General features: G+C 39.7%; 1 protein-coding gene across 1 annotated transcript in view; it reads right to left on the reverse strand.

Moving 5' to 3' along the window:
* Positions 1 to 18,493, reverse strand: part of RAB8B (RAB8B, member RAS oncogene family) — a 60,384-nt gene that overhangs the window by 20,759 nt on the left and 21,132 nt on the right. Inside the window, exons 2-6 of the mRNA XM_053717295.1 lie at positions 13,431 to 13,491; positions 13,232 to 13,292; positions 13,069 to 13,146; positions 11,669 to 11,758; positions 4,413 to 4,478 (exon numbers count right to left, since the gene is read on the reverse strand). Coding sequence (XP_053573270.1) covers positions 4,413 to 4,478; positions 11,669 to 11,758; positions 13,069 to 13,146; positions 13,232 to 13,292; positions 13,431 to 13,491 — 356 coding nt within the window. The remainder of the gene's footprint in view (positions 1 to 4,412; positions 4,479 to 11,668; positions 11,759 to 13,068; positions 13,147 to 13,231; positions 13,293 to 13,430; positions 13,492 to 18,493) is intronic.

The following is an 18,493-nucleotide window of genomic DNA, read 5'->3' on the forward strand; positions in this document are numbered from 1 at the left end:
TTTTAACATGTAAGCTAGACCATACTGATCATACCTTAGTTTCTATCTATCTACCTAACTCACATCAGCCTAGATACCTCAAACGGATCCTACACACAGTTGACCGGATAAAAATAGGCAGAGTCTTACTAGCGGGGGACTTCAACATGACTTGGGATCCAGCACTAGACAGAAAAAGAACTGCCCGGACAAAACACACCACCCCTCCTGCTCAACTTTCCCAAAAGTTCAGACAAATAATTACCCACTTCTGCTACTTCGATGTATGGCGTTCACTTCATGCTAGAGATAGAGACTACACTCACTTCTCATTCCCTCATAAAACATACTCCAGACTCGATTATGTTTTTTGTTCAGCAGAAACCCTTGACCTAGTCAAACATTCTAGCATCTCCCTATGCCCATGGTCTGATCATGACCTAGTCTCAGTAACTCTCCGCTCAGCGGAGCGACATAATGTGAAGCCTTCATGGCGCCTCCCGCATGACATCCTACAGGATGCTGCATTTAAGGAAACCTTGAGAAAAGACATAACCTTCTATTGCCAAACTAATGACAATAATCAGGTCAGAGACGACACATTATGGGGGGCGGCAAAGGCCACCTTTAGAGGTCTCATAATTAAACAACAAGCTCATCTTAAAAAACTATCTGGCCTACCCCTTTCCAAATCTCATATTGAATTGCGTCGACTAGAACTCCTAAATAGAAGTACACCTTCAGATGACACCACAGCTCAAATTATACAGATTAAAAACCATATTAACCAACTAGAACTAAAACGCACCCAGGCTAACTTATTTAAGCTGAAACAGATTACTTACCATAAGAGTAACAAAGCAGATACACTACTAGCAAATAAACTTAAAAACAGAGCGAGTACCTCAAGAATTCACCAGATCCAATTTGAGAACCAGACATACCGCAAACCCTCAGACATTGGTACTTGTTTTGAGAAATTCTACTCAAACCTGTACAATCTAGAAAAAAATGCTAGCGACAAACTAACTCCTGTTGACAAAATATGCTCCTTCCTTCGCAGCTTAAATCTCCCCTCATTGTCACCTGACGACCAAGAAACACTCTCATCCCCCTTCACCTCTAAGGAAATCAAACACGTAATAAAGCATCTAAAACCTTTTAAAACTCCGGGTCCAGATGGCTACTCAGCAGCCTTCTACAAAACATACACAAACGAACTAACCCCACTACTCTTAAGATTTTTTAATCACGCTAGAGAACAGGGTAGGTTTAGTCAGGAATTTTTGGAAGCAACGGTGATTACTATTCCTAAACCCCAAAAAGACCCATCCTTATGCTCCAATTACAGGCCAATCTCCTTGATTAATTTAGACATTAAAATTTATGCTAAATTATTTGCTACACGTATCTCTAAATTACTCCCGAACCTCATAAACTTAGACCAAGTAGGATTTATCCCTCACCGCGAGGGGCCAGACAATACTAGACGTCTCCTAAACATCTGCACCGAATCCACAAGACTAAATAGGCCATTCTCTGTCATCTCATTAGATGCAGAGAAGGCTTTTGACCGCATTAGATGGTCCTACTTATGGAAAACTCTTAAAATCTTTGGTTTCCCAGATCAAATTATCAAAGCGATACAGGCTCTTTACTCCACTCCCACAGCAGTAGTTAGAGGCCTAGGCTTTACCTCACCCCCCTTCCCAATATCTAATGGCACCAGACAAGGGTGTCCACTCTCACCCCTACTCTTTGCCCTGGCAATCGAGCCACTAGCAGAACAAATCAGACAAGATAAAAAAATTGATGGCATTCGCCTACATGGCACAATTCACAAGATTGCACTCTTTGCAGACGACATTACTATATTCTCGTCAGACCCCCTATCTTCATTCCCGAGACTGATAGAGATTTTAAACTCCTTTGGAGACATGTCACTCTACAAATTAAATCTAGATAAAACAGAAATCTTTACCTGGGGAATCCCACAGAGCACAGTTGACACCCTCAAGGTCCAATACAGAGTACACTGCGTCAATAACTTCATCCCCCACTTAGGTGTTAAGATATCGAACAATATCCCTCAGATGATCAAAGACAACTACCTGCCCCTTTTAACCGAACTGCGTACTTTGAAAGACAAATGGGACTATACTCACATCTCATGGATAGGTAGGTTAACAGCCCTTAAGATGTCCTTTCTACCTAAAATTACTTATTTATTTAGATGTCTCCCTCTCCGTATCCCGGGATATCTCCTTCACCAATTTCAGAGTGAATTTACAAAATATATATGGCAGCACAAACCCCCCAGAGTGGCGCACAAAATCCTTCAAAGCCCCCTTAGTAGAGGAGGTATAGCCTCCCCATCAATAACTAGGTATTATGAAGGAGCCATGCTCACCCATATTTCACAATGGGGTACTAAAGACTCCCCTAGTAAATGGAAAACCATAGAACAAGCCTCCCTCCCAAATCATATATTTTTGCCCGACTTAATTTGGATTCCGGCCCACCTAAGACGTACCACAGACATTAGCAATAACATAATACGAGAATGCCTCGCCATGTGGGACAAGCTTAGACACTATCCACACATCGCCCCACATCCTTCACCTATTACTCCCTTGACAGGTCTCCTACGAGGCTTACCTGACTCTCATCCTTATGGCTGGACTAGAATTGGAATACAAACAGTAGCTGACCTTTGGGTTACTTCACCAACCCCGCGCTTCATGACACTCTCAGAAATAAAGGCAGGCTCCAACTTACCCAGGTACATGACGTACGAATACACAAGACTAAAGAGCTTTCTTACTAGCTGGGGATTCCAACCTGAGCTACACCGACCCCGTACACTCTGGGAAACGACTTGGCAACAAGGTAACAAATTACACAGACCTTTATCAATGCATTACACTTTAATAGGAAACACAGACCCTGAGAACAAACTTCCTCACTTACTCACTTGGGAATCAGTTCTGAACCTGACTCTGACCCCACAAGTATGGCAACACGTAATTTCCCTCACTAAAAAAGCACTGCACTGTGTCACACTCTTTGAAACATATTACAAACTCTTAACGAACTGGTACCTTACCCCTGCGAGACTTAATAAAATGTTTGTCTCTGCCTCTCCCCTATGCTGGCGCAATTGTGGCAAAAAAGGAGACTCCCTACACATATGGTGGGAATGCCCCAAGTTAAAACCCTTATGGAGTACATGCTTCCGTACGCTAGGGAGATTAGGCATAACACTTCCTATAACTCCTTCTAATGCCCTCTTACACATAGGCATCACTAAATTACCTAAGCATCAAGCATACCTAGCAATCTATTTGCTAACAGCTACTAAAGCGACAATAGCCAAGGCATGGAAAACTGTGACGCCCCCAAAATGGTCATGCATTCTAAACTATATGGCATATATCTACAATATGGAGAAACCTATCTTTTCCTCTCTAAATAATTCAGACCTATTTGAATTAGTATGGGCAGATTGGCAATCTAACCACACCACTACTTGGGCCCCGAACACTAGAGTAAACACACACTAGGTAACCCTCCCCAAGTACCATCCGCATATGAACCAAATCCCTGCCTCTAACAATTACCCTCCCGTTCCTTTTTCCCCAATCCCTCCCCCCCACCCCAATTAACCCACCCCATTTGACTTGAGCTATATTTCGTTCACTTTTTCATTTTAGGAACGCATTCTAACCTGACATATTTTTGAATGTTCCAATTTTTCTGTTCATACTCTCTGTAGGAGCCTACGTGCTCCAAATTATTTAATATGTCACTGTTGTATTTGAGAAATCTTTACTAATAAAAACTTGAAATTAAAAAAGGGTATTAATATAACAGTGTTGGTTATGCAAACCTAGGGAAAGGGTAATAGAGGGATTATCTGTCTTGTTAAACAAGTAGATTGTCTCTTTAAAATTTAATTATGACTTTCATGTTCCCTTAAAAAGGGATAGGAAAGTCAAAATTAAACTTGCATTACACAGATAGATCATGTCATTTTAAGACACTTCAAATGTACTTAGTTCTCTTAGTATCCCTTGTTAAAAAAAGAGCACATATCCTACACTAGTGGGAGCTAGCTGCTGATTGGTGCTTGCACACATTTGTCTCATGATTGGCTAACCAGATGTGCTCTGTTAGCTGCCAGTATGGCAGTGATGTTCTTTTAGCAAAGGATAACAAGAGAATGAAGCAAATTAGATAATAGAAGTAAATTGAAATGTTTTATATGATCTATCCAAATCATAAAAGAAATGTTGGCGTTGGCGTTTCCTGTCCCTTTAAACTTTTATTTAATCAGTTTCGAATACAGTTTGATTTCTTTTATACATATAAAATATTTCATATCAAATTATATGAATTAAGCTTTACAAAAAACAGCTGTGCTCTTTTCATACCTCTTCAACGTTGATACTGGATTTTGCACTGGTCTCCAGGAACTTAATTCCATAATCGATGGCAAGCTGTGAACAGAAACAGACCTTTAATCAAAAACAAAACAATGGAGATTACTACGGAACCATACCGTTACAAATACTGTATTCTATTGCAACAGACACTTAAAGTGAATGTCTATTTTCAGCAATGAGTGCTCGATTTTTAAAAATACTTTTAAAAACAGGGGCACTTTCATTGATGAAAGTTTACATTGCACCAGATTTGTAGGAATACTTACCTTTTACTTCTCCAAAACCGGATCGCCGATCCCCCGCCTTCTTCTTCCTGCTGTACAAACACAGCAATGACGAAACCGGCTTCCTCCAATCACAGCCGGGCATCACAAAATGGATGCTCTGGGGGTAAAGCCATGATTGGAGAAAGTCAGTTTTGTCCTTTCTGACGTCAGTACAGAGGAACTGAGGCTGGGATCGGCGATCCGGTTTTGGAGAAGTAAAAGGTAAGTATTTCTACAAATCCGGTGTAATGTGTTTTTAAAAGTATTTTTAAAAACCGGGCACTCATTGTTGAAAACTGAAATTCACTTTAAAAAGGGACACTGAACCCAAATTTTTTCTTTCGTGATAGTGTCCCTTTAAGGTAATTAATTAGACTGTTTTTTCCCTTTGATTTTGAGATTGTGTGCGGTTTCTGCATGTGCATCTCATCTGTCATAAAATTGCCAGAGATTAGGATGGGCTTGTCAGATAGGTAGCAAAATTAGAGACTATTTGTAATTTCCAAGCTAGCTAGGTGTTTTTAGATAGAAAAACAGAATTTATGCTCACCTGATAAATTACTTTCTCCAACGGTGTGTCCGGTCCACGGCATCATCCATAACTTGTGGGAATATTCTCTTCCCCAACAGGAAATGGCAAAGAGCACAGCAAAAGCTGTCCATATAGTCCCTCCTAGGCTCCGCCCACCCCAGTCATTCGACCAACGGACAGGAGAAAAAACAGGAGAAACCATAAGGTGCCGTGGTGACTGTAGTTAAAGAAAAAAATTCATCAAACCTGATTAAAAAACCAGGGCGGGCCGTGGACCGGACACACCGTTGGAGAAAGTAATTTATCAGGTAAGCATAAATTCTGTTTTCTCCAACATTGGTGTGTCCGGTCCACGGCGTCATCCATAACTTGTGGGAACCAATACCAAAGCTTTAGGACACGGATGAAGGGAGGGAGCCAATCAGGTTACCTAAACAGAAGGCACCACGGCTTGCAAAACCTTTCTCCCAAAAATAGCCTCCGAAGAAGCAAAAGTATCAAATTTGTAGAATTTGGCAAAAGTGTGCAGGGAAGACCAAGTCGCTGCCCTACATATCTGATCAACAGAAGCCTCGTTCTTGAAGGCCCATGTGGAAGCCACAGCCCTAGTAGAGTGAGCTGTGATGCGTCCGGCAGTCTCGTAAGCCAATCGGATGATGCTTTTTAGCCAAAAGGAAAGAGGTAGCAGTAGCTTTTTGACCTCTCCTCTTGCCAGAATAAACGACAAACAGAGAAGACGTTTGTCTGAAATCCTTTGTTGCTTCTAAATAGAACTTTAAAGCACGAACTACATCTAAATTGTGTAACAAACGTTCCTTCTTTGAAACTGGATTCGGACACAAAGAAGGCACAACTATTTCCTGGTTAATATTTAGGTTGGAAACAACCTTTGGAAGGAAACCAGGTTTAGTACGCAAAACAACCTTATCTGAATGGAACACCAGATAGGGCGGATTACACTGCAAAGCAGATAACTCAGAAACTCTTCTAGCAGAAGAAATAGCAACCAAAAACAGAACTTTCCAAGATAACATCTTGATATCTATGCAATGTAGAGGTTCAAACGGAACCCCTTGAAGAACTGAAAGAACTAAATTCAGACTCCAGGGAGGAGTCAAAGGTCTGTAAACAGGCTTGATCCTGACCAAAGCCTGAACATCAGGCACAGCTGCCAGTCGTTTGTGTAACAAGACAGATAAAGCAGAAATCTGTCCCTTTAGAGAACTTGCTGACAATCCCTTATCCAATCCTTCTTGTAGAAAGGAAAGGATCCTAGGAATTTTGATCTTACTCCATGAGAATCCCTTGGATTCACACCAACAGATATATCTTTTCCATATTTTATGGTAAATTTTTCTAGTTACAGGTTTTCTGGCTTGTACCAGAGTATCTATTACAGAATCCGAAAACCCACGCTTAGATAAAATCAAGCGTTCAATTTCCAAGCCGTTAGCTGGAGGGAAACTAGATTTGGATGTTCGAATGGACCTTGTACTAAAAGATCCTGTCTCAAAGGTAGCTTCCATGGTGGAGCCGATGACATATTCACCAGGTCTGCATACCAAGTCCTGCGTGGCCACGCAGGAGCTATCAAGATCACCGAGGCCCTCTCCTGCTTGATCCTGGCTACCAGCCTGGGAATGAGAGGAAACGGTGGAAACACATAAGCTAGGTTGAAGGTCCAAGGCGCTACTAATGCATCCACTAGAGTCGCCTTGGGATCCCTGGATCTGGACCCGTAGCAAGGAACCTTGAAGTTCTGACGAGACGCCATCAGATCCATGTCTGGAATGCCCCATAATTGAGTCAACTGGGCAAATATCTCCGGGTGGAGTTCCCACTCCCCCGGATGGAATGTCTGACAACTCAGATAATCCGCCTCCCAGTTTTCCACTCCTGGGATGTGGATCGCAGATAGGTGGCAGGAGTGATCCTCCGCCCATTTTATGATTTTGGTCACTTCTCTCATCGCCAGGGAACTCCTTGTTCCCCCCTGATGGTTGATGTAAGCAACAGTCGTCATGTTGTCTGATTGGAATCTTATGAATCTGGCCTTTGCTAGTTGAGGCCAAGCCCTGAGAGTATGGAATATCGCTCTCAGTTCCAGAATGTTTATCGGGAGAAGAGACTCTTCCCGAGACCATAGCCCCTGAGCTTTCAGGGAGTCCCAGACCGCGCCCCAGCCCACTAGACTGGCGTCGGTCGTGACGATGACCCACTCTGGTCTGCGGAAGCTCATTCCCTGGGACAGGTGATCCTGGGTTAGCCACCAACGGAGCGAGTCTCTGATTTACTTGAATCACTGGAGACAAGTCTGTATAGTCCCCATTCCACTGTTTCAGCATGCACAGTTGTAAGGAACTATGTCCATTGCTGCAACCATCAACCCTACTACTTCCATGCACTGAGCTATGGAAGGTCGTGGAACAGAGTGAAGAACTTGACAAGCGTTTAGAAGTTTTGACTTTCTGACATCTGTCAGGAAAATCTTCATTTCTAAAGAATCTATTATTGTCCCCAAGAAAGGAACTCTTGTCGACGGAGACAGGGAACTTTTTTCTATGTTCACTTTCCATCCGTGAGATCTGCGAAAGGCCAGAACGATGTCTGTGTGAGCCTTTGCCTTTGAAAGAGACGACGCTTGTATCAGAATGTCGTCCAAGTAAGGTGCCACTGCAATGCCCCTCGGTCTTAGAACCGCTAGAAGGGACCCGAGTACCTTTGTGAAAATCCTTGGAGCAGTGGCTAGCCCGAATGGAAGAGCCACAAACTGGTAATGTATGTCCAGAAAGGCGAACCTTAGGAACTGATGATGATCTTTGTGGATAGGAATATGTAGATACGCATCCTTTAGATCCACGGTAGTCATAAATTGACCCTCCTGGATTGTAGGTAAAATCGTTCGAATAGTTTCCATTTTGAACGATGGCACTCTGAGAAATTTGTTTAGGATCTTTAAATCCAGAATTGGTCTGAAAGTTCCCTCTTTTTTGGGAACTACAAACAGATTTGAGTAAAAACCCATTCCTTGTTCCACAGTTGGAACTGGGTGTATCACTCCCATTTTTAACAGGTCTTCTACACAATGTAAGAATGCCTGTCTCTTTATTTGGTTTGAAGATAAGTGAGACATGTGGAACCTTCCCCTTGGGGGTAGTTCCTTGAATTCCAGAAGATAACCCTGAGAAACTATTTCTAGTGCCCAGGGGTCCTGAACATCTCTTGCCCAAGCCTGAGCAAAGAGAGAGAGTCTGCCCCCTACTAGATCCGGTCCCGGATCGGGGGCTACCCCTTCATGTTGTTTTGGTGGTAGCAGCAGCAGGCTTCTTGGCCTGCTTACCCTTGTTCCAGCCTTGCATCGGTTTCCAAGCTGGTTTGGTTTGTGAAACATTACCCTCTTGTCTAGAGGCTGCAGAGTTGGAGGCCGGTCCGTTCCTGAAATTGCGAAAGGAACGAAAATTAGACTTATTCTTGGCCTTGAAAGGCCTATCTTGTGGAAGGGCGTGGCCCTTACCCCCAGTGATGTCTGAGATAATCTCTTTCAATTCTGGCCCAAAAAGGGTTTTACCCTTGAAAGGGATATTAAGCAATTTTGTCTTGGAAGATACATCCGCTGACCAAGACTTTAGCCAGAGCGCTCTGCGCGCCACAATTGCAAACCCTGAATTTTTCGCCGCTAATCTTGCTAACTGCAAAGCGGCATCTAAAATAAAGGAATTAGCTAACTTAAGTGCGTGAATTCTGTCCATAACCTCCTCATACGGAGTCTCTCTACTGAGCGACTTTTCTAGTTCCTTGAACCAGAACCACGCTGCTGTAGTGACAGGAATAATGCACGAAATAGGTTGCAGGAGGTAACCTTGCTGTACAAAAATCTTTTTAAGCAAACCCTGCAATTTTTTATCCATAGGATCTTTGAAAGCGCAATTATCCTCGATAGGAATAGTAGTGAGCTTGGCTAGTGTAGAAACTGCCCTCTCGACCTTAGGGACTGTCTGCCATAAGTCCTTTCTGGGGTCAACCATAGGAAATAATTTCTTAAATATAGGAGGGGTGACAAAAGGTATGCCGGGCTTCTCCCACTCCTTATTCACTATGTCCGCCACCCGCTTGGGTATAGGAAAAGTGTTGGGGTGCACCGGAACCTCTAGGAACTTGTCCATCTTGCACAATTTTTCTGGAATGACCAGGTTGTCACAATCATCCAGAGTAGATAGCACCTCCTTAAGCAGTGCGCGGAGATGCTCTAATTTAAATTTAAATGTCACAACATCAGGTTCTGCCTGTTGAGAAATTCTACCTGAATCAGAAATTTCCCCATCTGACAAAACCTCCCTCATGGCCACTTCAGATTGGTGTGAGGGTATGACAGAGCAATTATCATCAGCGCCCTCCTGCTCTACAGTGTTTAAAACAGAGCAATCGCGCTTTCTCTGAAATGCAGGCATTTTGGATAAAATATTTGCTATGGAGTTATCCATTACTGCCGTCAATTGTTGCATAGTAACAAGCATTGGCGCGCTAGAAGTACTAGGGGTCTCCTGCGTGGGCAAAACTGGTGTAGACACAGAAGGAGATGATGTAGAACTATGTCTACTCCCTTCATCTGATGAATCATCTTGGGCAACTTTATTATCTGTGGCAGTACTGTCCTTACTTTGTTTGGACGCTATGGCACAATTATCACACAATTTTGAAGGGGGAGACATACAGAACATAGTTTATCTGAAGGCACAGACATGTTAAACAGGCTTAAACTTGTCAATAAAGTACAAAAACCGTTTTAAAACAAAACCGTTACTGTCTCTTTAAATTTTAAACAGGGTACACTTTATTACTGAATATGTGAAAAACTATGAAGGAATTGTTCAAATTTAACCAAATTTTCACCACAGTGTCTTAAAGCATTCAAAGCATTGCAGCCCAAATTTCAGACCTTTAACCCTTAAAATGAGGAAACCGGAGCCGGTTACAGTTTTAACCCCTCTACAGTCCCAGCTACAGCCTTTGCTGCGACTTTACCAAACCCAGGGGGGTATACGATACCAAATGAAGCCTTCTAGTAACCTTTTCAACTACTTTCAGACCCACACACATGCAGCTGCATGTCCTGCTCTCAAAAGTAACTGCGCAGTAATGGCGCGAAAATGAGGCTCTGCCTACTACAGAGAAGGCCCTTCCTGACTGGGAAGGTGTCTAAACCAGTGCCTGACGTAAAAAAACGTTCCCCAAAGTTTATAAAGTGTGAATTTCAACATAAAGCTGTATAAATTGCCCAAATAAAGCAATCGATCTAGCCCATAAAAGTGTCTACCAGTTTTATAGCCCATATTAAGCCCTTTATTCTGTTTGAGACTAAGAAAATGGCTTACCGGTCCCCATGAGGGAAAATGACAGCCTTCCAGCATTACACAGTCTTGTTAGAAATATGGCTAGTCATACCTTAAGCAGAAAAGTCTGCCAACTGTTTCCCCCAACTGAAGTTATCTCATCTCAACAGTCCTATGTGGAAACAGCAAACTATTTTAGTTACTGCTGCTAAAATCATATTCCTCTCACAAACAGAACTCTTCATCTTTTTCTGTTTCAGAGTAAATAGTACATACCAGCACTATTTTAAAATAACAAACTCTTGATAGTAGAATAAAAAACTACAACTAATCACCACATACTCTTCACCATCTCCGTGGAGATGCTGCTTGTTCAGCGGCAAAGAGAATGACTGGGGTGGGCGGAGCCTAGGAGGAACTATATGGACAGCTTTTGCTGTGCTCTTTGCCATTTCCTGTTGGGGAAGAGAATATTCCCACAAGTTATGGATGACGCCGTGGACCGGACACACCAATGTTGGAGAAAAGGCACTGATTTCACTTTTATACTTATTATTTGCTATAAATTATTTATATGGTATAATTGTGAAATTTACACCACTGTTGTCACTACCAGTTACTATGCTTTTTTGCCAATATGACTTTCCAGCTGGTGAAAAAAAATATTATTTCATTGTTCCAATATATTTATTCACTGCCAGTAGATTTGCTATTACCGCAGTAGAAATGATCCCTGTATTAGGTAAATGTGTATAAGTTAGTAGAGATGTGCATTCGGATCCTTCATGAGAATCCGAATGTGGAAGTAAGCAATCGCGCCCTTCGGATATTTTCATTGGCAGATTGATTCTTGTAAAAGATACCCACTCTAATATCTAGATTTGCACTGATCTTAGTGTGGGGATCTTTTACAGTAATCAATCCGGCAACGAAAATATGCAAAGGGCGCAAGCGGCTGCTTACTTCTGTATTCAGATACTCACAAATGATCCAAATGCACATCGCTATTAGCTAGTGATATTCTCTTTAGTTCTGTGACATAGACAGGAGCAACGCACACCAAAACGATTGCTTATGTAGCACTATCACACAAACTAAGCTACAAAAGATGGTTACCTTCTCTCCTCTTTCTCGTGATACTTGTCTCTTGTCGTTCATATCACATTTATTGCCCAAGATCATTCTTTCTACATCAGAAGAGGCATGCTGCAGAAAGAAGTAGTTTAACATTACATAAAAAAGATGCATAAATGTGAACACACTACTTACAAGGGCATATTTTGCTCTATTTGAAGGAAGTCAATACGCTATCTCTATCCAATCCCTAATCAAATAGATCCTTTCCTTAATCCGCCAATCCCAACCTCAGTTACTAGACTTCTTATAAGCCTATGTCAAAAAATTTTAAAGAGCAACTATACATTTAGCAATTGGCAATATAGTAATTATATAATATTCTCTCTCGGTAGGTAGGAGACTGTTAATGGTCACAATAGTGACAGTAATACTTGTAAGATATTTTTTATTTCACATAGTGGAGATGCCATAGTAAAGTTGCATGTGCAGCCCTGTCACTGTCTCATCGTGTACATTATATAGCTTATCCTGGACCTAGGTCTGGCTCCTGTATTAGGGTCCCTACTGTGCTCTGTTATCCCCTTATAGATTATATTCCAGCTGCAGTCAAATCAACATGCTGCCATAAATCATTTGAGTTCCCTTTTGTTGGTTCTAATATGTGGGTGTATGACTTTAAAAACCTCAGCTGTATACAAAAGGGATCATGAAATGCTACTCCATTTCAGGAACTCCATTTGAATTTGCAAATGACCATACTGTCAAATAATCTAGCACGTACCACTGTGAGCCTTGGAAATCAATTCGGTGGTAAATATTCTACATCAGTTGCTACTGGTTGGTAGAAATCTACATCTAGAAAAAAGTTCAGAATTCTCTATTTTTTCTAGTGTACTGCAGGTATTTGTAGATCACTGGAGAAAGTTAAGACCCATTTTCAGAGGCGTCATAACTGGACAATGTTATCCGATTACATACTTGGTAGCTAAGACTGCGTAAAGTTAAGGCTATTGAGGCCATGTCATTAGGAGCGTGTGTTTCTGAGGTGTGGGCAACCTCAACTACAGACACATGGGTCGGTTTTTAAAAAAAAAAAAAAAAAAAAAAAAAAAAAAGGTTTTGTAATGTGGAAAAGGAACTTACTAGATGGCTTTGAGATACAGAAAATTGTGCAATATCAGTTGGTCTGGTGCCGGGTTTGAAAGATTTATATATGGTTGGAGGTCGTCTTTGGGAGTTGAATAGAAATGTCTATCTTAGTAGAATACTTAACCTTTTGAGCCATGTGGTCTACCATCATACATATGTACTTTGAAGAATTAACATTTGATTTCAGTCACTTCACATTTTCTATATACGCTTTTGAGCAGCTTAAATGTTATTTCTTTTTTACTCTTTTACAAATATATACAATATGGACGTTAGAAGCCTATACTTACTTCTTCAATGTTCCTTATCCAATTTTTTATGTTGTCAAATGATTTTTCATTAGTGATATCATAAACCAGCATAATGCCCTGGGGAAGAAGAGAAAATATATATTTAATCTTTTGCGAGCCACAGCCTTGATGACTACTCAAACTGTAAGGTAACCATTCTTACCATTGCCCCTCTGTAATATGCTGTAGTGATTGTACGGAACCTCTCCTGTCCTGCAGTGTCCCTTAAAGAAAAGAAAAAAACTATTTAAAAAGATACTTTATGGAAAAGCCTGGTAACTACAGGTGCAGCAGTAACTGGTACACAACATAACGGTTTCTTGGTATAGTTTATGTAAATGGATGTATTTAAAACAACTTACCATATCTGAAGTTTTATCTTCTTTCCATCTAACTCTATGGTACGGATTTTAAAATCAATGCCTGAAAATGACAGCATTGATATATTAATGTGCTATTAAAGAGATGGGTGTTAAAGAGACATTTAAGTCTTTTTTGTGTTTGTTACATCTAAAAGAGGGTTGTTTAATTGTACTTAATAAAAAAAAAATTGTGTCCCAATCATCCAACTATTAAGCTGCAGAAGCAATCCTTATATGCCTAAATAAAAAATAAATGAACTATTGAGTAAATAATAAATATATAGAAAATATAAATGAAAAGATAGGTAGACAAAAAAATAACAGAAATGAAAAAAATTAAAAGAATGAAAAAAGTATAAAAATATAAAACGTTGAAGGTGATGGCTGACTAATTCAATAAATTAACTTAAATAACCTGATGGTCCAAGAAGGATAGTAATCTCATATCCCCAATAAATACGAATATGAATTAAATTAAATTACAAATATTTATTCAAATTCTGGAAAAAAAAATATAATATAATTACTGCCTTTATCTTAATACGCTGTTTTATATACATATATACTATTTTAAGGAGGTTTTTCTTTAGCGATGTGGCCACATCTTTATTTTTGATGTATTTACTTTTATCTTTTAAGTGCCAACACTAGATTCTTTTCTTAGTTATATTATTTTTTTCCAGAATTTGAATAAATATTTGTAATTTAATTAATATTCATATTTATTGGGGATATGAGATTACTATCCTTCTTGGACCATGAGGTTATTTAACTTAATTTATTGAATTAGTCAGCCATCACCTTCGACGTTTTATATTTTTATACTTTTTTCATTCTTTTCAATTCTGTTATTTTTTTGTCTACATATCTTTTCATTTATTTATTTTACATTCTCTCTAACTGCGTAAGAGAGATCGCAGTATATTATTTAGAGTTGGCTTAGAGCTTTAAGATACTGGTCCAGATTTACCACCCCTCTTTTTGTGTACAATCCTTATATGCCAATCTGTCTCTAGGAATAAAATGTGCACAAACATAACATTTTCAGGTACTTTCAATAGTAGTTTTACAGCTAAGCCGTTTGCTATTTTCACGTAAAATAATATTTAAAATATTTAATTCATCTGTAATTTACATGATAATAAAATATTGAAGTCCTGTGAAATGTATATGGTCTGGCTTTCAGCCTTTACATTTCCCCCCACTTTGACTATCCAGGCTTTAAAATGTCTATAGGTTGCCAAATGAGGGGACAATTAATTGATATAGAAAGGCAAGTGATGGCCTAATATGGTACATAAGGTAATCACATGTTATTCAGTATCACAAAATGGGAAATTAAAACTAAAAGGTGGAACTTCTAGAGATTGGAAAGCCCATATTTGCCCACTGATATAAATACCTGCGGTGGTCTCACTTTATCTTACAACATATTAATAGACAGAGCATGTAACACATCATTTACTAAAGGTTTGCTTTCCATTTCATATAAATTATTGTTATCGTATAATTGAAGAAATCTCCCCTCGTATGTTGGCAAATGGGAAGAGGGACTCCAATACTCATTACCAGAAAAAGACTGGTGTTTAATGTTCAAATGTATGAGTAGAATCTCTTCATCAATCAGTACAATAGAAATGAACATGAAATTATTGTGCAAAAGGTATATTACACCATCAAGCCTAGCAGCAATGTATTCTGAATCCTCAACAGAGTGTATGAGAGGGTGTGGCAATATTGGAACTTTTGTACACATCTGGTGGCACTGCCCCATAATATCAACTTACTAGAATTTAGTCATGGGAGAGATGGTCAAAATAACATTCAAACTGTCTGTGAATCCTCTTATTAATATTCAATAAACCATGCCCCTTACAGTGTACCCTGTGATTGAATCTACTGCGTCTCATAAACTGTGCAAAGCAACTAATTCCAAAAAACTGGAAAAAGATCAAATGCCCCATCTATATCAGATTGGAGATAATTGGTCCTCCTTTATTCCTTGGGAAATATCATTATACAATCACCTAGCTGTTTATTTATCTGTTTTATTGGGAAGAATATGTCACTGAATTTATCTGGTATGAAGTCACTGCAGAAATCATTAGTGCTGACTTTTGGACCTATCAATTAACATTTACACTGTGGTTGATGATTAGCTAGATTTACTTTTAGCTTTAATAGTACAGATTGATTGGAAAAATCATACCATATTGTAAGATATTTATTTTGTTTATTTAAATACTCAAGATTACTTTGCAATTGAATGTTTGAATAAATATTGTTACAGCTCTTGTACTCAGTTTGTTTTTTTCCTTATCTCTCTGGTTGTTGAAAATGATTTCAATAACAATAACATAAAAAAAAAAAATAGACAAGGGATGAATGACACAAAGAAACTGAAGAGCTAAATATCCACTGAAACAAGAATAAATAAATATGGCCACAGAAGAGTGGAGACAATGGGCTCCATGTACGCAGTAGCATAAGCTGCTCCGGAGCTCTTGTGGGGCAGGCTCGCGTTGGTTGAGAAGCTGTCCGCACGCCATTTAATACATGGGGCCCAATGTGAGAGAGCCAGACATGGAAAAGTGTCAGTTTTGGAAATGGGGAAGGGTGAGAAAGAAGTCCATCCAAAAAGTAGGCTCTCTCACAGTGGGACACTGCAGAGGAAGGGAATAGCAAATAAAGAGGGAGTAAGCAAACATATTGAAGGGGCGTTAAACTGCTGGGTAGGTGCAACTACAGTAACAGGGTAACTACTAAACATGTTATTGTTCTCCTCCTGTACCTGCTGCTCTCTTCAAAGCTACTCTTATTTTAACCCTTCAAAAGTGCAGATTAGTGAAGCTCTGCATATTCACACTGGGCACCGCCATCTTGATATTTAAGTATTTTTGTACCATGTGACTGAAGTGGTGCATATTCACAGATCAGTAATATCACCTTCTTGACAAGCTGTATCATGCACTTCAGTTTTGCAAGCATAATACATAGCAGGAGCTGTATTGCTTTATATCTTTTTTTTTTTATAATTGCTATGCAACTTTTAGCGGGGTAAATTGCAAATTGTATCTCTTCTGTTTTCATTTGTGAGAAATAATCAAAAGTGCAAGGTACAGCTGTGAAAAATCCATCAACGTCACTGATCTGTGGAAGTGCACTGCCTCTGTCACAGGATGCAACAATATGTGCGTACCAAGATGGTGGCGACCAGTATAACGATGCAAAGCTTTACCAACAGGCTTCTACAATTGACTAAAATAAGAGAACAGCTTTAAATAGAGCTACGGTTATAAGACAAAAAACAAAAGCATGGTGAGTGGTAACCATGCTACTGTAATTGTGCTAAGAAGTTTTTAATGACTAATTAAATAGCTGTTTATCTAAATAAAGGAAATGATGGATTATAGAAAGTGAGTGACAACAGGAAGAGCTCCAAGAAGAGATGAAATTGTTATAACAAGGTGTAAGGTTAAATAGAGCGTGTACAGAGACATCTATGATGAAGTAGAAAGACTGGTTTGGGGGGCGTCTACACAAGAGGCAGACATTTACAGGAATGCTGAGGGAAGAAAGCGAGTACCTTGTGGAATCAAAGTGACAACAGCATCAACAGATAGAGGTCAATTGTCTGGGGCATCAGTAACACCACAGAGAAGATGAGACAGCTATACAATATAAATAAATATATATATACATATACACACACACATACATATATACATATATATATATATATATACACACACACACACATACGTGTGTGTGTGTGTGTGTATGTATATATATTTATTTTCTTTAATTTTATGCAACTAATACAAATAATATACTTTTGAATACATAGAAACAGGCACATCTGCTCTTTGTTCAGGGCAGGAAGTGGACTATGTGCGTCATGAGAAACAGAGAGACAAGAGACCACTTCCTGAAGCACAAACTTTCACGTGCATAGATTAGAATCTGTGTTGCATATGCACCGTTAATATGCATACACATATTTTATATAAAATGTAGTACAGGTAGAACTACTAAGCAATCAAGAATTAAGTGTTCAAACTAAAAGTTTCATTTCACTGGGCATAAATTATTTTCTGTCATCAGATTTTGACTGATTATTACCTTCCTGATTTAGAATGGAAACCTGCTCGTATGATTGGGAGGAAACCATGTCTAAGAAGGGTCAAATTTTTTTAATAAAAGCCATGGGGAAGGAAGTGAGTGACCTGCCAAGTCAGGCTATGATATATTTGTGCAAAAAAAGTGTGCACCCCCAATTAACAAAGTTAAAAGGGACAGTCTACAATATAATGTTTATTGTTTTAAAAGATAGATAATCCCTTGATTACCCATTCGCCAGTTTTGCACAACACTATGATATTAATATACTTTTAACCTCAGATTACCTTGTATATAAGCATCTTCTGACAGCCCCCTGATCACATGACTTTTTATTTATTATCTATTGACTTGCATTTAGTACTGTGTTGTGCTAACTCTTAAATAACTCCTCGGGCGTGAACACAATGTTATCTATATGGCCCACATGAACTAGCAATCTCTTGTTGTGAAAAGCAAATCCAAAAGCATGTGATAAGAGGCTGTCTATAATGGTTTAGAATATTCTCAAATAAGATGCTGTTAACATATAAAACACACAAATGCTGATGTACAAACAGCACTCAACCAGTCCTTTGAGTTCAAAGTAGAAATATCCCAACGGTAAGTAGAGAAAACCCCTTGCTTAGTGTGACACAGCTCATCTGATGTACCGCTGCCACGGACAACTCTCCGACTTCCCAGCGTGAGACCCGATAACACTCGAGCCTGCTCACGGACTCACTGCATCCAATGCTGCGTGATCCGTTAGGAATGTCTTGTCTGCTGTACCGTGCATCAGCCTACGGCTTTCGGTGTCCTCCGGAAAAGTCACCACTAACGCGGTGGAGCTGTCACATGTGGGGTATCAGCCAATGGGTATCGACTGGCAGTCCCGGTATCCGAAGTGATCTTCTGGCAATAAACAAAGTAACTGGAAGAAGAGGCAATCAATCCGGAAGGTA

The sequence above is a fragment of the Bombina bombina genome, chromosome 6, assembly GCF_027579735.1.
Source record: "Bombina bombina isolate aBomBom1 chromosome 6, aBomBom1.pri, whole genome shotgun sequence".
Classification (NCBI taxonomy): Eukaryota; Metazoa; Chordata; class Amphibia; order Anura; family Bombinatoridae; genus Bombina; species Bombina bombina.